Source organism: Parasteatoda tepidariorum, chromosome 8 (genome assembly GCF_043381705.1).
Source record: "Parasteatoda tepidariorum isolate YZ-2023 chromosome 8, CAS_Ptep_4.0, whole genome shotgun sequence".
In the NCBI taxonomy this organism is placed as follows: Eukaryota; Metazoa; Arthropoda; class Arachnida; order Araneae; family Theridiidae; genus Parasteatoda; species Parasteatoda tepidariorum.
Window position 1 is genome coordinate 34,283,581 of NC_092211.1, and position 23,009 is coordinate 34,306,589.

At 29.3% G+C, this 23,009-nt stretch overlaps 1 protein-coding gene across 1 annotated transcript in view; it reads right to left on the reverse strand.

The window, feature by feature from the left end:
• Nucleotides 1–23,009, reverse strand: part of LOC107441526 (cell adhesion molecule Dscam1) — a 406,695-nt gene that overhangs the window by 247,774 nt on the left and 135,912 nt on the right. Inside the window, exon 7 of the mRNA XM_043043535.2 lies at nt 3,505–3,959. Within this exon, the coding sequence (XP_042899469.2) occupies nt 3,505–3,959 (455 nt within the window). The remainder of the gene's footprint in view (nt 1–3,504; nt 3,960–23,009) is intronic.

Consider the following 23,009-nt stretch of genomic DNA (forward strand, 5'->3'; position numbering starts at 1 on the left):
CCGTCTGTTGGACAAATTAAAACAATCCGTTTTGAGTCTTTAGATTTAAAGCACTAAAAGAATAGTTGATCTTGCAGCTGTTGTTCATTTTAATTAATCAAATTCTCATAAAGGATAAAATGTTGTATTGTACAGATTGTATATTAAAAGTTAGGGAAAAATGATAATTAATACATGTAGCATTCATCTACGTTAATTTTATTTATTTAAAATATGTTCAGTTTCCTTTGTGCTACTTTTTAGTAGGAAACGAATTACTATTTTGATGAATTACTATTTTGGCGAATTAATGTTAAACGATGCTTAATAATATTTTAGAATCATCGCAACTACCTACTTCAAAAAGCAAAAACTCAAAACTCAACTCAAAATATTTCCCCAGCACTTGGCTTGATGTAGCTGCATTTTCCCTTGAGGTGAAAGTCCTTCCATGAAAAGTCGCGAAACTCTCAAGAGAGGTGAAGTTTTGGTTCATGAGTTCTTTGTCTGGATAGAATTCCAAGAAAAATAAAATAAAGCGGCCAGAATTCTAACTCATTATTTATTTTATAAACCAAATAAAATATCTATTTATTTTCTTTCCCTTTGAACACGATATGGAAGGTGTACAAATATAACATTGCGAAATAAAAATATAACATTGCAAAGATGTTCTTGTCTACTGTGTAGATTCATTCCACTTTTGAAATAAACTCTAAAAAGCTCATTCAAAGTTTAAAAATGAACTGAAACAAATATAAATAAAAAAATATTAATCGTTGAACATTAAACGGAATGAAAAAGAAAACCTTAATTACTTACTAATTTTAAAGCCTAACTTTACGCTAATTAACCCTCAGTCGTATTTAGCCTACAGTCTTTTCCGCATAGCAAAACCGGTTTTTTCATATCATTAGTTAGAGAAATAGTGTATGGGGGAAAAACATTCTCCCAATTTTTCCCTTTTGCTAAACCGTTATTGGGTTAATTACTGTAGGCGATATTTTAAGTTATGAGATCAAACCAACTAATCGTACTGAAACTAATACCTACTTTCTTTAAATAAATACAAGTTGATTTTTGGATTTGAATTTTCCCTTTTCTGAAATTTTCTCATCTGAATTCTCATTATCTGAAAAATGTTGTCCCAATCGTTTGGCGATGGCTCATTGGTCAACGCACTGCGCAATAATTGTGAAGAACTGAGATCCGATTCTCATTCATAATTGACTGCTTTATGCCCACTCACCTTCAGATCAATGGTACCTACTTTGCTAGGGAAGTAAGGGTGACCTGTACGCAATGTTAACCACTTTGTCACAATAATACCTTTGTTCACGAAATTGTTGTGCTTTAACTGCCACGAACTCAAAGTACACAGCGGGCTGTAGCGGAAACACTTTACTTTTTTAAAAAATTTTGTCAGTACAAACGGTTGCTTGTTTAGATCCTGTTTCCGTATTTTAAATAAGCCGTACTTTTGATGTCAATTTCTAATGGGCGATAAAATTGACAAGATACTTTCCATAAAATAGAATTCGGTCAATAAAAAATTGAGTGCCTTATAATTCATTACTTCCAACAATTGGTGAATTCAGTATTTTAAAGTAATGAATTATCATAAAAAAATCATTTTTCTGATAAAATTGTATTTGAATGGACAAGCTTTACAACTGGATGAAAAAACTTGCAATTCAAACAAGTTATAAAGCACGCATTAAAGTTGGTCATTAGATATTACCTTGTAATTTCTAATGAATTCCCCTTTTTGCTTGATACTCAAATATAGAATTTTAATTTTTTTTATCTTAAATTGTCATGTATTCAAATAAATTATGTTTAAAGTTGCAAAAAAGATTAAAGTTAGATTCAAAGTTGTAAAAATTACGTTTACTAAAAGTAAGTTAAAAATTAGGAAGCAAAAAATGTTCAAACTTTTTCATGCGTCAAAATTTGCATTACAGGTAACGCACGGGTTCGAAGTCTGTCATAATGGCTTTAGCAAATCGATTTAGGAATTAAGTATGTTCCTAATTTTATCCCCAGTCCCGTACCTTTAGGGAAAAGAAAGAAAAATGTCCTAGAATAAAAGAAGAAAAAAAACGTGATTGTTATCCACACAGTACCATGCCAAATGATGTCATAATGACAAAAAATTTTACCTGCTTCGGGCCATTAAACGATGCCAGGCAAAATCAATGAAATATTTTCTAAAAAAAGACAGGAAAAATAGAAAGTCGAAATTTATATGCATCAGTGTTTCATAAGGTTCTATTTTTATGCTGCCTTTAGAAAAGAATTTTTAAGACAGAGGAAAGCATATGGGAAGTTGGGAGAAAAATCAGAGAAAATAGGAAAGAGATTATGGTCCCCATTCCCTTATCTCACATTCTTTAAAATCGCATCTCATTTTTTTTTCCTTCCTTGCCCTGATTTTTCTTCAAAGAGAAAAGTAGAGAAAGTTCGAGAAACGCACCGCTGAAAAGAGCGCATCGCGGTTTATTGTTCCGGTATTCTGAAATCCTTTACTGAATAATGCATTAAAATAAAATTGTTTGGAGATTAAAGATCTGCAGTGGTGTATTACTTTCAAAACATTGGGAAGGATTATTTTCGGTTTCATAAGCATTCCGGGATATATATTTTTGACGTTGCAGGTAAATCTGAGAAAAGAGCAGTTCCTGTGAAGTTCTTCAGTTTGTTGATGAAAATGCAAATGTATGGTAATATTCCTCTGGATTAGAATATTTGATATGAGTGAACAAAAGTGATTTAAAAGGGGTTCGTTAAAGAACAATATATTTCTTTGAAACAAAGTTAATAATAGAATATATCCATAGAAAAGTTTTAAAAAATGCGTTTTTATTTAAATAAAAAACTTAAGTCGAATGCTAAATTCCTATTTAAGTAAAATACATTTAAAATTAAAATTTAAAAAATCAATTATTTCATGAACTAAAGTCGGTTTAGATCGTGAGCCAAAGATGGTTTATGCTTCGTTCATAACCTCAAGATCATTTTTATTTCTAAATTTTTGATACTTGAATTGCAATAACGCATTTCTAAATACAGAAAACAAACCTATGCTTCACGTTTTCATTTATTTAAAAGCTATTGATTGAAAAAGTATATGTCTCTTAAAATGCATATACCAATTTCGAAATTACAAATTTAGGAAAATACAATACGACTAAACAAGTTGCCATATTAAAAGGTGTATTTGTTCATATTGGATCAAAATTTTGAATAATCAAGTATCGTGCAAAATTATCCAAGGAAGATATATTTTCCCGATAATTTCAGTCAACTAGTTACTGAATTATATATTTATATATATATAGATAGAAAATTTAAATGATTCGATGGTTTAACAAACTTCAAAACTTTTAAAGTGTAGTTGTCAAACTTTTAATTATAATAGTTAACTCGAAAGAGAAATTGCATTTGCAAAGTATAAACTATTGGTATAATTTTGCATAACTATATTAATCACTTGATTCGAAGTGCTTCTTAACTTTTTGTCTACATATGTTTCAATAAAATCAAATTATTAATAAAAACAATATCTTCACCTTTTTTCCATCGAACACTACGTATAGGGTGTCCAGATAAAGCACAATCCACATTAACCTCGTCCCCAGTCACCACAGTAATGTTATCCATATGATGTACGTATGGGGTTCCAAAAACAGATATCCTAGCAGTATGGCTTATTGCACCAATCTCATTTCTGGCATGGCATGAGTATATGCCACCGTGTTCAGTCGTTATCTGTGATATATTAATAAAGCTCATAAGCAGACCTTGAGAGTCCACAAAATCACCGATTCTGACACCTAAACCTTCCATTACTGGTCTACTGTATAACCTCCATGACACCTGAGGAAGTGGATTGCCTGTTACTAAGCAATGGAGAGAAGTCTTGGCTCCTGGTCTAAGGATATGGTCCGAAAATACTTCCCTGAATTCTGGTGGATCCTCTGAAAAAAGAAAGAATTAATGACACTAATGCTGGAATTATAGTTACAACTATGCATAATTATTAAAATGAAATTTTAAGGAAATACAATGAGCATATTTATAAGAGAATTGTAAATATGATAGCTGGAATATGGATTAAAAACTTTAATGTGAATTGCAAATTGCAATTACATCTTTTCAATATGTGTTTTCAATATTTCGTACACTATACCTGTAATAGGGAAGGCGCCAGATACTGTTGGTAAGACGTTGGTTGTTGGTGACTGTAACCAATTACCGGAATGCTACAAATTGCCGAATTGCGGCTCCGAAAAGATATGCGCAGAAATTGAATTCCAGTCTGCGCAAATTGCTTGGATACAACGTAAAAAATTAATACACGTTTACTTTTACTAATCATAGGTCTCACACAATTCTGTGTAAAAAAACAGTAACAAACAAGATTTAAATATTTAATCTCTGATTTTTTTTTCTGTAAGCTTCAGGGTGATCGAAATGATATTGTTTACTTCAGCGTTGTTTGGCATTAGATCGACTCCTTTATGCACTTTATACACTGACAATGGCACCAATTTTTTGCTTCTTTATCCCATTAGTGATCTTCCAAAAAATTTAAATTTAATTTTATATCCTTTTCTTATACTTTATTTTGAATATGATTAACTTGAAGAAAAAAAACGATTTAGATGCATGGGGAGATCAAACATTTAGATGTATTTAATTTTGTACGGTTGTTTTGGAACAAAACATAACCTATATCTGCTTAAATAATAGAATAATATAGAAGGAACCAGAGGTAATATTTCAAAACAAAAAGAATAGCACTTTTAAAATTATAATGGAGTTTCGACTTTAAAACTTTTAAGCTACACAAGATAATATCTTTAATGAGATTTTGTTGTACTATCTATATTAGTTTACCGTTACCCTTACTTAAACTTGAAATACAGCTCAGCTAGGAATTTATTAAATCGATAATTTTAACTCATTTATTTAATAATTTTTAATTTAATACAAATATATTATATTTTTAGCAAATGGGATTTAGGAAATATATGCAAAAGCAAGTCTGGATTCTGTAAAAATAGCAATGCATTTTCAAGATCAATTTAGTGATATATATATATATATATATCTACATACATATTTGAAATGAGTTCATTCTACTGTATGCAAATTAAAACAAAGATTTTCCGGATTGAAGTTTTTTTTATTTTCTTGAATATTTTTGAACTATATTTTATATTTAAAAGAAAAATTAAAAGCTTTAATTTTATTAACAGCTTTCAAGAAAAGAGCAATATTACATTTTTAAAAAAAAATAGTAAAAAAATAATGCTACGGTATGGCATAATTTTTAAAAAAACAGCTACATTTAAAAAAAAAAACATCTTTTAAAAACGATAACAAAATGTCTTATTAAATTTATTTCTATACATTTTGTCGAAGGATTGTTAAAATACTATTAAATGAGGACATGTTTAATGATGTTTAAACTATCCATTAAAATATCTAAAAGTGTTTTTTGTCATTATATACTTTGCTAAAATAACACAAACATTATTAAGATTTGGGGAAATAATTACTTCAAATAACTCAAATCTTAAGAGTTAAAGAAAATCCATTTTAAATATTACTTCGAAAAATTCATGAAATCGATTAAAATAAACAACATTCTATCAATTACTGTCTTTTAATCTTAGCAGTACTTGTTCAACTGCCATTAGCATCAAAATATTCATATTTATTTTCTGATTTAATGCTTGTTTAAATGTCTCTCAAAATACGATTACTTCGGAAGTTTTCTTCCTCTTAATTGTAAGCTACTAGCAGAAAATATTTTAACGATAATGATGCGCAATTCAGTCAAGAGCGAGTTATTTTAATTAACTCATTTAAGGAACTTTTGAGGCATAGATCTCAAGCACACTTATCAGTGAAGCCTTTAATGGAACACGAAAAATTTTCTGATTGCAAACGGCTTAGTGGTCCAAAGATTTCGTTGGAAAAAAGTTAGTTCGTTAAGTGAAATATTAATTCATAAGTTGAACATTTTATTGTAATTGAAGTATGCTCAATATGTAAATATTTTCCTTTCCAGACGAAATTTCTTTTTATTGACGTTTTCTCGCTAAGAGTTTAATGTCGTAATTTTTGTAAAAACTGTCACGAAGTAACTATATTTTCAAATAAAAAAAACTAGTTTTAAATTAGTATTATATTTTGTTGCAGTAAATATTCTTTTTTCAAAGCACACTGTAAGGAATATCTCGAAAAAAAAACTTAAATAACAGCTTATTTAATTGTTATTTTACCATTGCTTTAGTTATTTTACCATATTTAAATTAAACAGTTAAATAACTATAAATTTGATGGCATTTAAACTGTTAACAATGAGAAAACCGTTTATTAATTACTTTCACCTAATACGGTTTAATCACCAGAATTTTATCGCAACAACTGAGCCCACCTAATTCATCAACTTAATTCCTTGCACCAGTGTACATGTTCGAGGTAGAATGGCTAATCTCTGACCTACAGAACAAGGGTTTCAGTCCCAGAGTTGGCACCACAAAATTTCCTCCATTCCCTTCAAATGAAGAGTTTCCAGTGTCCTGTTCTCTCCAATGCCCATATGAAACGCTTAGCTCTAATGTCCTGTTAAATTTCAATTTTACGCTGGTTTAAAACCAGTTTTCATGACCATTATGAAAAATTGTCTTTATCGCAAACTTTACGGTTAATTGGATGGACAAACTACAGCCGGTTATTTTACCATAATGTTAGATACACTGTTAAAATTTTCATTCTAAAATTATGGTAAAATAACTGGCAGCTGTCTGTCCATCCGATTAACCGTAAAGTTTACGGTAAAGATCATTTTTTTCCTTTACGTTTTTGAAACCATTTACAACTAGCATTTTTCAAAAAAGCAAGAATTTTTTTTTATTTTTAACTAGACATAGGAGCTCGGTTTTTCGTTAGGCAATGGGCATTGGAGAGTGCCGGACACCGGAAATTCTTCCTGTGCTGTAGAGAATGGAGGACATATTGTGGTATCAACACTAGGACTCGAACTCCAGTTCTGCCGGTCATGAGGTTGACAGATAAGCTCGCTCGAATATGATGAAGCAGTTGCTAAGAACTAAGTAGCTTCATTAGGTGGTTCTAGTTGGTGAGATAAAATTCTGCTGTTTAACCGTATTAGGTGAAAGCAGTTAATTGAAAGTTTTTCTCAAACTTAACAGTTTGATTACCATTTTATTTATGGTTATTTGACTGTCTTGATTAAATATGGTAAAATAACCATTCAATAAATTGTTATTTAGTTATTTTTTCCGAGAAATTTCTAACAGAGTAGAAAATTTTAACAATGGGTGCATAGCGTAGCTATACACTATAACTCTTTTTGATTATCGTAGTTTTTCCCATTGCGTAGTCCAAAATAAATAACGCGATAGTTATTTATAATGATACTACTATAATGATGTATATAATGACACTGATTACTTGATAGTTATTTATAATTACTTTCAATTTAAGGTCGAAAGTGTCGTTCTAGTTTTAAATATACTAAAATGTCATTAAACATTCACTTGAAATAAGTTCAAGAAACCCTTATTTTGATATTACATAATGTTAAATGGAATACTTTAACAATTTCTAAGGTACCAAAAAAATCAGTGATAGATTATTTTCTTACCTAAACCTATTTGAAAGGACTCGCCAAGGAAGTACTTGTCACACTATTTATCAAAACTGTCCCTTTGGGGTACTTATTAGAAGAAGATTGAATATCGAAGAAGGCCTCATTAAATGACATATTGGAACGCATTTGGTTCATAATTGCAGTCTGGAGACTCTGAAACCTAATGAAATGTTCTCTTTTCTACATATTTCAATTTATTTCACATGAATCAGGAAATGGTTTAGTAGGTATTCCATCATCAGCAAGGGATATGGGTGAAGATAATTTAGCGAAACCAAATGTATTATATTATTCTAGGAGCTTTTTCCCCTTTTTAGAAGCTCCAAGTAATTAAATGTAAAATAAATTGAAATTAAATTGAAATAAATAATTAACATGTAACTAAATTGCAATTAAATTCTCACCTTGAATAATAGTAACAAAAATAATTTAAAATAAACTGTCCAAGAAAATTATTTATTATTTAAGAATAAAGTATACAATAAAGTATATTTTGAGAGTTAGTTTTCTTAATAGTTAATTTTGTTACACTGAAGTTAATGTGTTTAAAATTAAATGAATTATTTTTGTCTACTAAATAAAAACATGCCTAATTTTTAAAGGATCTTATGTTGCAATAAAACTATTCAGTATTTTCATTTTTAAATAGAATTATAATTTTCCCTAATACGAATACGATATAATTGCGTCATATCTTAAGTATATACATATATTTAGAAAATGAATTCAATAAATATCACAGTTTAAAAAAATTCGAATAAAGTTCAGTTAATTTTTTAAAATAAATTACGCCTTTTTTTCAAGAAAATATGAATGATGAAGCTCCTTTTTCTAGTTCTAAATTATTTCAATTTAAATTTGAAAATGCAGTTTTTATTAAGTAAATTACTTGCAAATTATTAGAAAAGGCTGGATTTTATAAATTACATAAGACTTAATGATATTAACATCAGTTGAATTAATTGTGTTTGCTTAGTAGAAATAAGAAACAGTATATCTAATTTTACAAGGCTCTCATGCGTTGTACTATAACTACTCAATAATTAACTTTTTTTAAATCGAGTCATAATTTTTAAAAATACAAATATGATAGAATGGCGTCATTTTTTTAAGTATATACATATATTTAGGAAAAGAATACAATAAACATTTTGTTTTAAATAATATAATAGTTTTTAGTGTTCTTAATTTATTTTTTTAAAACAAATTGTGGCTCAGTGTTTTTTCGAAGGAAATATAGAAGAAGAAGCTGCCATTTATTGCTCAAAATTATTTAAATTCATTAAGGTTGAAAATGTTGTTTCTTCATAAAAGTTAATTACTGGTTAAATTAATTAAATTAATAATAGAAAATAACATAAACTTTTTTAAATTTTTTTCTTCAAGTTTTTAATGTCATTATTAGGAAACCTTGTAGCGATTTGGGGGTTAGAAACGTGCCTACCTTTATTTCTTATCAACAACAAAATATGTATGAAGCTTTTCATTTTCGTTAACTTTTTGAATTACTTTTTGGAGTATTATTCATTTCCTGATTCAGCGGTACAAGAACACATTAGAAAACAAAACCGGTCTCTTTAATGATTCATAATCACTCCCAAGAAACAAATATTATTTCTTTCGAAAACGTTATGAAGAAATGTCATGGTCAATTTTGTTAATCTTTCTGAGAAATAAAAAAAAATAATGAAAAGATTCATATCAAACAAAGACTAGACTTATTCCCCACCCTGTCTCATCTAGTATGGTAGATGAACTATCATCATAAAGATTTAAACTGAAATCTTGGGGTTTGAGAAGAAAATTCTGACATATGTAATGATTTAATGTATTCAACCCAAGCCATTCTAAAGTTATTTATCATTAAGCCGAGACGACTTGAAAGTTAATATTATGGTAAACATTTTTAGAGCTTACGTTTTAATACACTACTTTTTGAACTGAACTGAAATCTTGGGGTTTGAGAAGAAAATTCTGACATATGTAATGATTTAATGTATTCAACCCAAGCCATTCTAAAGTTATTTATCATTAAGCAGAGACGACTTGAAAGTGAATATTATGGAAAACATTTTTAGAGCTTACGTTTTAATACACTAATTTTTATCTAATTAAGCGATGGAAGAAGGTTCCATTTAAAACTAATTGAAACAACTTTACGATGTTTACAAAACTTTTCAGAAATGGTGCATATTGAATGTAGTTAAGTTAATCGGGGTTAAAGAAAAAGAGTTATTTCAACATTTAGTTGTTATGTTTAACAAAAATACGCCTATATAAAGCACAATTTGAATTATTTAAAAGGTTCTGTTTGATAAAAACAATTTCTGGCAATTGATTTCTTTTTTATAAACTTCGAAAGAAACTATAATTGAATTTAAGATTGCTGATACATTTTTATGCTGTTGCTGTTACTAATGTGATTTGCCAATATCATCAAGAAAATGCAAGCGGTTTTATAAGGAAGATGGTGCATTTCTTGTTTTTTAGTGGCGCCATTAATGAGCAAAAAATATGACTTCAGCCAAACACACGTCACAATCCGTTTTATCGTCAGGACCCGGTTACTCCTCCACAGATCGTAATTTTGAGCTGAAACAGCAAAACGATCAATCTCCAATTCAGTGCCGTTGCAGGTTTTGATCTATTACTGGAACTTGGAGAACTTTTTGATCCCGGCTGTCGGGATCAGAAACTCATGCTCTCATTAACACGAGCCCAACGTCCTACCAACCAATCTATCCCAGCACACATTTTTATGTATTGTGGTTGTATAAATTTTAAAGTTTATTTTTAGTTTGCTTATGTATTATTTTTTTTTTTAATTCATCATCCTTAATTTTATTTATTATTATTTTTTTTAGTTTTATTTTCTCCTGAAAATTCCATACTAAGTAGCGTTAATCTTTAGAATTATTAGACCACATGCGTAATATAACAGTTGCAATACTAGATTTATGACTTATCCTGATTAGCCATATTTTATTTTAATTATTACATTCTGTTCTCGCTAGAAATGAACTCTTTCATTATGATTACAAAAACTTATTATTGCAGACGGGTTTAGAAAACTTTTTAGCCTCAACTCGTTTTTACTTAAGATAGTAAAGGTACGGTGCTTTATTCAGCTGCACTTAGAGATAGAAGTTTTTATATCTCTCGTGATATGATTTATAAAATGTGTTGAATTTTGCTTTTTAAGCATTTTCTTAAAAACTCAAATGGGTGATGAATCAAAAATCCGTTTCCTGTACTAAGAGAGACTGTGCGTTATTTCGGAATATCGATGGAGTATCATGATGATTTCATCTGCAATGCTGGATCATGATGATTTCATCTGCAATGCTGGTTATGAGAGGCTTGAAGTTGAAAGTATGGTAAAACCAGTAAAAGAAATATTTAAATATTGAAAGTGAATTATATAAACAACAATTAAATCTCTTCTGGTGCTACATCTTTGACGAAGTAATGACATAAGAAAACAAGTGGGCTTTTATCAACACATCACTCAACTTACACCGAAGAGCCATTACATTATGACCACCCTCCACCTATAACAATGGGCTCGCCCAGGTTTTCATGGCCTTTCGCCCAGGAACAATGTTTTCATGGGGCACATTAGGACCCATAATCCTCATAGAACAATCCCTGACGTCTGTAAGCTACTTGAACATAGTTGCAGACCAGGTTCACCCATTCATGGCNCATCTAGCATGGAATATGAACTATCATCCTAAAGATTGAAACTCAAATCTTGGGGTTTGAGAAGAAAATTCCGACATATGTAATGATTTAACGTATTCAAGAAAAGCCATTCCATAGTTATTTATCATCAAGCAGAGACGAATTGAGAGTGAATATGATGGTAAACATTTTTAGAGCTTACATTTTAATACACTAATTTTTATCTAATTAAGCGATGGAAGAATGTTCCACTTAAAACTAATTGGAACAACTTTACGATGTTTATAAAAATTTTCAGAAATGGTGCATGTTGAATGTAGTTAAGTTAATCGTGGTTAAAGAAAAAGAGTTATTTCAACTTTTAGTTGTTATGTTTAACAAAAATACGCCTATATAAAGCACAATTTGAATTATTTACAAGGTTCTGTTTAATAAAAAAAAAATTCTGGTAATTGATTTCCTTTTATAAACTTCAAAAGAAACGATAATTAAATTTAAGATTTCTAATACATTTTTATGCTGTTGTTGTTACTAATGCGATTTGCCAATATCAACAAGCCTATCCAAGATTTTTTATAAGGAAGATGGTGCGGTTTTTTAGTGGCGCCATTAATGGTGAAAAATATGACTTCAGCCAATCACACGTCGCAATCCGTTTTATCTTCAGGACCCGATTACTCCTCCACAGATCGTAATTTTGAGCTGAAACAGAAAAACGATCAATCTCCAATTCAGTACCCTTAGAGATTTTGATCTATAAAAAGAACTTGGGAGACCTTTTGACCCCGACGCCGGGGTCAGAAAGGGAAACTGTTCAAAATTAAAGTTGATAAGTACTGCATGGATTACGTAAGGAACTCTATTTCCTTAAAGAAAAGTCAAAAATTAATAAGAAAAAAAAAACATTCCTTTAGAATGCCATCTCAATTTCTTCATCTGCTCCTATTCAATCTGCTCCTATTTTTGAGATTCGCAAGAAGTTTCAAAGATCCGTCGTAAATATTCCATTCATAGATATTTATGTCAAATGAAGGGTTCAATTAACATGAAAGATGTTACAAAAAAGTACAAAAAAGCTAAATTTAAAGTATATTTCAAGTGGATACATGTTTATTTGGCTGCATTAATTTAAATTTACGAATTTTCATTGTCTTTGGTGTGAACGATTTCCTTATGAATTAATCAAGTTTATTGACATATTTAGTTTTGTATCAAAATGTTCATTGATTTGTACTATTGGCATTCATATTCTTATTGAAACATTAGTATGAACTTAATATAAATATATCTTCATATTAAAATTTGTTTCCAAATTTATTTTAAACATCTTATTTTATTGATTCAAGTCAAGTTTCAAATTCAACTGTACGCTATATTTCTTACAAATAAAAATTGAATAAAATTCTGGTATTAGGATAGAATAAAACTAATTTATGAAATATCAGGATAAAACTTCTGATAATAAAAAATGGATAAAAAATTAAAATATAACTCCCGATTCCAAAACAGATTAATACACTTAAAAGCATTTATCTTATTGAACAATATTTACAAATTTCTCAACGAATAATATAATTAACATTAGGACATAAATAATTGAAGAAGATAATTTCATTACACTTTAGTAAATTAATATGAACGATACTTGTTCTAATTTACAAATAAATACCTTAGAACATTTTACAAGAACAAAAGGGGTGGCGTGGAATCAGCTGATGCGGGCGTAATAACAGGTATCGATATATTTTGTGCCACATTTCCCTGAAACAACGAGACAAGCTTGTTAACGAACTTGAGCCAAGGGAATCTTATTCAAATTTCCGTGGAACTGAGCTTGTTAATTGGAAATAGGTAATTAGTCAAATTCGAAAGTGATGCTTCGTTTTGAGAGTTAATTGTGCCATGCTTTTAAGGTTATTAGCATTTCAGCAGAAGGCGTTGAAAGAAAATTTAAGCTCCAAGTTTGTGTAATGCTGAAGTGTGCATTTTATTTATCCTGTTTGTGTTTGATATATAATGGGTGTTCAATTATTGCTCTTTCGGTACTTTTTTTTACCATCGATGGTATTAGATAATAGTTTTAAACGTGGTTTCATACAAAAATATTAGAAGAGTTTTCCTGAAAAAAAAGGTGTTTCAAAAAAATATTCTTAAATAATAAAATAATGGTAATAATAAATGGCAAAAATAAGAAATAATAATAAATGGTGTTTATAAAATTACCTTACCAGCTCATGGTAAAGTAATTTTATAATCCGAGAGAATGGAATAAAATTTCGTGAAAAGGTATATGTTTGAGAATATTATGAGTGTTAATTACACTTTTGTTAATTACGCTTTTTTGATTGCTAATTACGCTTTTTAAAGTTTCACTGTTAGGACTGTAGTGTCAGAAGTTTGAAGATTTTAAAATGCAAGAACTATTTTTCTCACAGGAAAATGATTTTCCGAGAAATATTACGATGGAGATGTAACCATATTTTTAGCATACACATTATGCACATTTTTTATCCAGCAAGGCGAAGACGAATGAAACATAGTGCAGCATGCAATCAATGTATTTTTCCCTGTAATTGGCAGAGTGTGTCCCGTGTGTTCAGTGTTCCACTGACCCCTCGAAAATGCGTAGCTTGAAATGTCTTTTTTCTGCACATCTGCCAATCATCAAAGAATGGTTGTTTTCTTAAGAAGCCAATCGTTTCACTTCATTATATTTCAAATTTTTGCACGATTTTAATTTTCAATAAAAAGTCGCGAAATTAAGATTTTTTCAATGGTAAAAAAGAAGGTTTTGCTACTTGAAAATTTTTACATTCGATCTCTATGCCCGTAACCAGAAGTGCTTACTTGAAAGCTTTTCTTAGCACTAAACAAGCCAACACTTTGCAAAATAATACAAACAAACATACTATTACCGGTCTTTTGGCCGGTTATAATATGTTTAGAGTTAAAGACATATCTTACACAGAGAAAAAAAGTGTGGTTAAAGCTATAAGAATATGACAAACTTTACAGTGTTTCTGACTTCAAGGGAACACCCAGGAAGAACCAAAGTGCTTTGGCAATGATTTAGGTAAAATTAACAATGACATATGGTTTCATAACGAGTGATGAAATTAATTATATGTGATAATATTTGGTAATTTTATCATGAAGTCTTAATATCGTGTCATAAAAACCATTTATTCCGTAAAATTTACTTTTCAGTTTTATCTTATTTTACTAATTTTGTGGTAATAAGAGCTATAATTTTGAAAACCAGAAGCTTCTGTAAATCATTACCAATATCAAACGAAAAATTACCTAATAAATTGTTTTGTTACTGTATATTTTGGTTTCCTAAACCAGAATGGTTTTCTTCTTGAAAATCTGTAGATGGATGATAGCATTCCTTTAAATTTATTAAATTTATCTAAAAAACAGTTTATTTTTCGTGTGGCATTTATAATTACATCATTTGTTCACTGTGATTGTTATTTCAGTAATTTTCTTAAGAGGAATTGGTAATTATCTCATTAAACGTCGAGATATACATGTCATGTTTCCAAAGAGTATAGTGTATACATGGTAAGTTAAAATTCTTTGGAATATTTTATTTGTAAATTAACTTGGACCATTTTTTTTACAGATATTTATAAATCATTATTTTTTAATTTGAAAATTATAGACGTTTTGTAATATCGCAATAGCAGGTGAATTAATCTTTTTAGTATAAATTATTGCAATAAGTGTCAAATACCAGTAATAAAAAGGGTACTTCACCAAAAAAGGTATCGCAGTAAACTGTTGTATAAATAGGTAAAACAAAAAGTTAGAAATTAACGAACAGTGATGAACCAGAAATTCAAAGACTAAGACTGCTTATATACACCAAAAAGTATATTAAATTTTAAAAAAATAGTACCAGGTTGCAGACAAAATATTTAAAATATTTTTTACCAGACTGAGTATCTCGGTTTCAAAAGGGTTTTTTTTTTCATTCAGGTGAACGCATATTTATCTTAATAACGAAGCGAGTTTCGCTTCCACATTGCTCATTAAAGTCACGAAGGAAAATCTTTCAAAATTATTCGCCAAATTTAGCAATTTAGGCCTGGATTCTTCGACGTGGCCAAAATTAAAATGTTAAAAATTAGAATGCTATCCTCCTTTTTATTGAAATTCATCTGCATATAAATCTTGCATTATGGTCTCTTAGTACTAATAAAAACTGAAGAAAATTTTACATCCCTTCTTCTCAGAAATATGGCTTCCACGGAATAAAAATGTAGCAGCCATTATTGCATGAACATAACTGGTCAGAAATTTCTACACTAAACCATAAATTAAAATGATATATTGTTACTGGTGTGGTTTCTCCAGTGCCATTAAGCTAATTGAACGACTTGCACGGGACGCTGAATCCAAACTGCCACTTAGTTAGAATTGGAAACGTAATGGCTCAGAAGGTAACTATAGGCAAGAAAGAGGATAAAACATTAAGGACAACAATTATTTACGAGATTCTCACTTTCACATGCATCCACCTTCCATCCGAGGTCAACAGGATTGAAATATGTAACTGCTTATGGCATGGACATTTATTCTTCTGCGAAAGGATCGTTAAAATAAAGTTTTGAAAAATTTAATTTGCCCCATATTTAATGGTTAGCCACTCAGCATAACTGTCTTTGAAGAACTTAATTTGTACTTTTTTTATTTTTCCATATAAAGTTTAAACGTTTTAGATCCTATTTTGATAAAATTGGATTCAAGGTGGAACTAGAAACTGTAAGTCGGCAGAATTAAGTACGCGGTTAAACCTAACATCGTTTGTTATTGAGGATTTGAGAAAGGGTATTTTTATTTTACATATTATGTCGTATTTATTTTTATTTTTCATAATTACGTAGTATTAGTTTAGGAAATAGTCATTCAGTTATTATAGTTTTTGGGATTAATTTTTCACTAATTTTTCATAATTAAGATTTTTTATACATTTTCGATTCTTTAATACATATTTACATTATGCGAGTCCAAATGCTGCTGTGCAATATTTTTCCTAAATATTTTTACATAATTACTTTATGTTGCATATTGCAACTTTGAATCGTGTTCATCTACAGCCGTGGTGCTTCAAGGAATAGGGTACTCGCCTTTCAATGAGGTACCAAAAGACGGCAGGTCGATACGAAATCCTCACCCGAATCGCACAGACCGTAGTGCTGAAGTAAAATATTCTCAATGGTAGACGGATCATGGGTTAAAGTCCCCAAGCCGTCAAGCTAACCGTGCGAAATTTTCGTTATTTTCCTTTCCCTGCAACGCAAATGCGAGTCACTTCCCTCAAAAGAGTCCACAAAAGCAAATTTCTCCCAATACTTGATACAGGAGTTTCTTTGTCTTCTGGGCTGGGTTCAGATTTACGAAACTATTTTATCTCAAATATCTGTCAAATTTGTAATATGGTCATAAATTGAAATACATTTTGGTGAATCTTTTAATCTTGATTTCACAATATTATGAAAGAACTGGAATAGAAATGCTGTTCAATTTAAGACCGTATTATGGTTCAAAACACCTTATTATGTTTTATTTTTATGGACCGACACTAAGTGATACTTGCCGATATTATGGTTTTCAGAGGTAATACACTGATTTGACATAATAAATGTCTATTCAGTTATTTGCCCCTGTATAATTTTGCTATATTTGTATGTCAGATTTTTTTTTCAAGTCAAATTGCATATCTCTTCAAAATGTATGACTTTTAACAAAGTAATACTTAAAATTAGTTTAGTGACAACTTAGTGGCAAATTAGTGGCATCTTATTGGTAATTATTACTATACCCAAAATTGTAATTACGATACCTGAGACAACCATATATTTTGTAACGGTGAAATTTCAAAGTCTTATCATACATTTTAGGCATTGATCATCAGTTATTTTGATCTTGAAATCTTTGTATTTTCCGACTGTGGTTCAATTTCCTTACATTGAATTCACAAATTTGTTAAAACATATGTTTAAAAATGCGAAGTGTTAACGATTTCTTATTCTTGAGAAATGCATACATTTTAAAAGCAAAAGAAATCATTTGAATGTCATTCTCATGATTTGCAAATTAAATACATCAACTTAGGATATTTCAAATTTCAATTCAACTTATTAGCATATTTTTTAAATGCTAAAACCTTAGGACACAAGTTTCTTTCGAAGTAAGAACAGTTTATAAATAATGATTGGCAATGAGTGGATAAACAAAGTGGCAATAGCAATTTTGCCAAAATATGCTACACAACTCGATTTGCCTATGGGCAATACAATATGTTTTGCTTTTCTATGAAACCGCATAAGATGAGGTTCAAAATGCATGTACGCGATCATTTTCCAGCATAGGAATAAAATAGTTCCACGAATATGTCTATGAAATGTAAATTCATGAAATATGTTCTATGAAATATGTCTATAAAATGTAAATTCGAATGAAAAAAAAGTAATGATTAATTCAACGAAAATTAAAAACGGCAAATTCATCATAAAAAAAAGCTTACGTAGAAAAGTACGCAGTTTACGCTAGAAAAAATTTACAGTTTGTATTTTATTTTAACGCAAATTACGTTAGCAAAATTGCAAAAAAATTATAATATAGTTTATTCAATGTAAAGGAAATTGAATTTGAAAAAAAATTTCAAAAAAATTACTAGCTTTATGAAAAAATATCTAATGACATCGAAAAGAAATTAAATTTAAGTAATTTCTTGTCCGAAATATGTGTCCAAATAAGCTTGTATTAGCTTGACATGTTATATGTATAAATGCTGACTAGAAAGCATAACTTAATTTTAAAGCATAAACTTATGTGAAACAAACATGCTGTTAATTATTTTAGCTCAATAAAAACATTTTACATAACAAAAAATGTCAGAAAAATCTTGATATCGAGACATTTTCTTTCCGAACTTCATTGTAGTCATTTATCTCAGTAAAAATCAATGCTGCCAGGATAATCAATGTGATTTTTCACTCAAATGAGATTAATCTATCGAGACACTAACTCTTAGCTTTTCTGAATGAAGTTTAATGCATTAATTTACTGGGCTGACATAACTGACTGGAAAATGTTGTATTAAGTTTGGTAATGTGAAATGTTTACGTTCTATTTACTTTAGCTTACAAGAGTATAAGATCTAAATTAACATAATTATAATTGGAATATTAGTTAAATAAAATATTTTGAAACTATTATATTTTTTTACATGTAAGAACGTTAGAATCTCATGTTTTACTTCGCGTGAGGTTGGCTAATTAAACATTTTGCGACTTGTTTTGCAAATCTGGATAAATTCGAAAATCTTTGTTTAAGACATACTGTGAAAAAGTGATTACTCATAATTCTTTGTTTCTTATACTTTGGTGTTTCAATTATCTTTTGCATTTAATTATTCAGGTATTATAGAATTTTAAATATATATACTAACTAGTCACGCTAATAACACTTAAACCATTACGTATGGATACCTTATAATTAACTCTGTTAAGAAATAACAGGCTCTGTAACGATAAAACAAGTTGAAGATAAATCGTTGTAAAATATGTAGAATCCAACTTAATATTAATTACTAAAACAAAGTCGCGTCTTTTACCAAGGCTTCAAGATAGAAAGAAATAATTTCAGGGAAAAAGTTAATGTAATTCATTTACTTTGTGTGTATAGAATCGAAATAGTATGTAAGTAAACAAATGAAAATCGGAAATGAGTAAGGACAATTTGCTCAGAATTGTTACATTGCAAGTATTTTTGCTTTCAGCTAGTCCAGCATAAGGGAGCATTTACTTTTGCTACAATTAAAAAATAAATCATCAGGAGCAGGAATTATAAGTTCCGTATTAAGCATTCCGTAATAGTAGCAGAAGTTTTATGAAATATATGTAGACACATCAATAAAAATTATGCATTTCTTAGGCAACAAAGTTCAAGTAAACGTCAAGTGAAAGGCGTAACTTCTTTTGTCGCTTTAACACTTAGAAGAAAAAAAAATATGGTCAATACAACCAGATTAAGGTAAAAATTACCGTGATTCTGGCACGATTGGTACAAGAAAGTGCTTTGGTAATGGTTTTCATAAAAATAACAACAAAATAGGCAATGAAATTAAAATTTTTATTGAAATACCTTAAAAAACGGCGCAAAAACCATTTATTCGATTAAATGTACTTTTCTGTTATGAATTTATTTTACAAAATGCGTGAAAATAAGAACTCTAATTTTAAAAGCTAGAATTTCCGGCAAACCGTTACCATATGAACAGAAAAATTTCTAAATGCATGGTTTAAATACGGCATATTTTTTTTGTATGTGCCAGAAATGATATTACTGTTCAGTACGGTAATTTAACTAGAACGTTTTCTCCATATGCCAACAAGAGCAGGAATTATAAGTTACATTATAAGTATTTTTTATAGTAACATAAAATTTCTAAACTATCAGTGAAAGTACTATTAAATGTAACTCATTCTTAGGAGACAAAAAGCAAGTGAAAGTTCAGCAAAACGGGGCATTTCTTTTGTTTTGTCTATCTAGGAAGACACCCAAAGTATCACTCTCAAATCAGATTGATATTTGTTTACAGATAGTTTCTTAGGTTATGAAATCACATGCAAGTTTGAATTTGACAATTTGGAAATCATTAAAGTTAGACAACTAAAATTTTAAAGTCTTTGCAATTATTAAACACTTCAGTTTTCGAAAACTACAACTCGCGACTAAGTTTATTTCATTCCACAATCAAAGACTATTATTGACTTTAAAAATTTACTTTAAGACTTTTTTCCTTGATTGGAAAGTAAGTATTTGTGCTTAAAGGTCTAAATTAAAAAGCTTAAATTTTAAATTTGGAATATACATTTTTTTAACCTTGATTAATGTATGCAAAGTTTTTGTATAACTCTTGTAAGCGTGGAATAAAGCAACTTTCTAAATTTTGAAAATATTCATAATAGTTTCGTATACACTCCTACTAATAATAAATGCACATTGGATTCATTTTCGGCAATTGGGTGGCGAGTAGCATGTAATTTTTGCAATTGCCATCTGTTATAATTTGTCGCCCTGTGGTCATTAGAGATCGTTAAATTTCGTCCTAGAGACGTCCTTTCACACGCTATTTTCGGACCAAAAAACGGTTTTATCCCTTGAACGCGAAGCCCCTTTCAGTACGAAAGTTATTAATTGGAAAGAAATATCGATGCAACCTTGCCTAAATGCAAAAGACCAGCTTATGGTAACGTCTGCAATACTAAGCCTGCTTTCACATGCTGTGACTGTGTGCAGTAAATAATGAATTTCATTATTACTTTATTGCATCATTTTACAAAAAATGATCTAATTTAAATAAATCGTAAATAAAATGCACTCATTTTAATAATAAATATGCCCCTTTTTAGTTCGAGGTGAATGAAACGTCTAATTTTTAGGAATAAAGTAAACCATTATTCTGAATCGTGAAGTGAATAATAACAATTGAAGCAATTTTTATGAAAATGAGGTTCTTTTTTATATTTATTTCGTTTGCTTAGTGCAACTTCTCCCATTGTAAGTAATTTGCATTCTTAAGAGTATAGACTCCAGACGATTTATGACAAAGTAATTTTTCTCCCTCCAAGTGATGCATTAAGTAACTTTCCACTAAATGCTGAGATTAAAATAAAGCCTCCCATTTTTCACATCTCTTGACATGAATGAAAATCATGAGATCCTCAGCCAATATCCCCGTTTTCAAATACATAACGAGATAGATGCGTCTAAACGACTTTGTTTACAATATTTCAAAACCGAAGATTATAACAATGAACGGAGCGTGAACGTCTTTGTGACAACTTACAATTAATTCTCCAATGTTATTCCAGTCTGGAATGTCATTTTTCCTTTTCGAATCGATGAATAAATCAAGAAATTCCTCTGGCTGAATTCCAGAAGGGCCATAAAAAGGAATAAAGTTCCTATTCCAAATAAAGCTGAAAAAAAGTTTTTTTTCTTACTTTCGTTTTTGTTTTATGGATATTTTCTCGGCTGTTTACACAATGGCAGCGATTACAACAAAGGCGTCGTTGACACGATGTTATTGATTGCAAAGCATTTAAAGAACGAAAAAGTTACTTTTCGTTTTTTTTATTTATTTTCGTACTTTCTATTTATTTTATTTTTTTGGTGAAGAAAAGTAAAGTTATGGAGAGCGGTGAGTAAAAGTCATCGTAAATGGTTGTTTCAATCTAGTACTTTCTTGTTCTTTAACTCCTGTTCTGCTGAAGAAAATAAATCATAGTTTTTTTCGAAATATAAAAACTCGAAATCCCAGACTTTTTTAAAAAAATCCATTTTTTAATAATTTTACAATGTTTTTGTCAGACATGGTCAGTATACTTAAATGTTTTTAGAATTGAAAAAAACAGCCTCATTAGAATTTGTTAAGACTATAATTATTGAAAGGAAAGCAATGTATTACTCATTTTTAACAAATAATCTGAATTTTAAAATGAGTTTGTCAATGTATCTCTGGAATTAAGCTAATTGAACGAATTGTTATGTCTCTAGCTAATTACAAAAAGAAAGCCAAACTGGCACGTAATTTTATGCTCAATAAAATTTTTAGGAAATTTATAATGCTGGATCTTACTTAAGAATATTAAGCCTTGTGAAAAATTTAAATAAAAAAATATGTGGAATATTAATTTATTTTTGTGTGTATGGGTTTACTATAAACATTGCTGCTTAAAAATGTCTACACTTTGCTGCGCGTAATTGAAATTGCCCAATCACTAATCTGTCAAATCATACATCATGGCATAGCATAATTTTAGCTGGATTTCAATGATATAGAGGATTTATAGCTGAACTTATGAGACATAATGATTTGGATAATGATTAATGATTAGAGATAATTGTAATTTTTGGGTGGCCATAGGCTTATTAAAAAGCGATTTCCTCCGCTTTAACAAAAAAGAGTCAAAATATGCTAAATCACATGAAAAAATTATGCACTGGCAGCAAATGTGGCAAACTGGTGGCAAATCGTATGAAATATTATTTCTTTGGAATATAGTGCACGAATCATTGGTAGGAGAGAGTTTTAAAGTAGGCAGTATAGTTCAGCAGTGTCTTCGAATGTATGTACATCTAATTCGCTTCAGATTTTGTTACTAATTTGTAAAATAGTGTGATAAAATCTTATTTGACATTAAAAAAACAATAATGCAATCTAAAACTTATTTATCCAAGAAAATGTTAGTAGATATACTTAAAAAATATTGTTTATATACCATCTGAGGAAAGTAAAATGTCTGCCTTATTATACATAATTTTTATGGGGTATATTTTATATTTCATTATTTACTTTTATATAATGAGAAATATCTGCATATATTGAAAATAAGTAAAATGCTGTAATAATCGAAAATTAGTTTTAAATAATAAAATAATTTTTTTTTACATAATTTGTATATCTTAGTTGTATTTTTCATTGAATCTAAAGATTTTTAAAATCATAATATGTTACCAATATTTTGAAGTTCGAGTTTTTATTGAATTCTAAACGTGTTTTTAATAGGCTCACATCAAGAAACCAACAAATGAAAACTACGCCATTATTGAAAATGGAATAAAAATGTTTCATTTA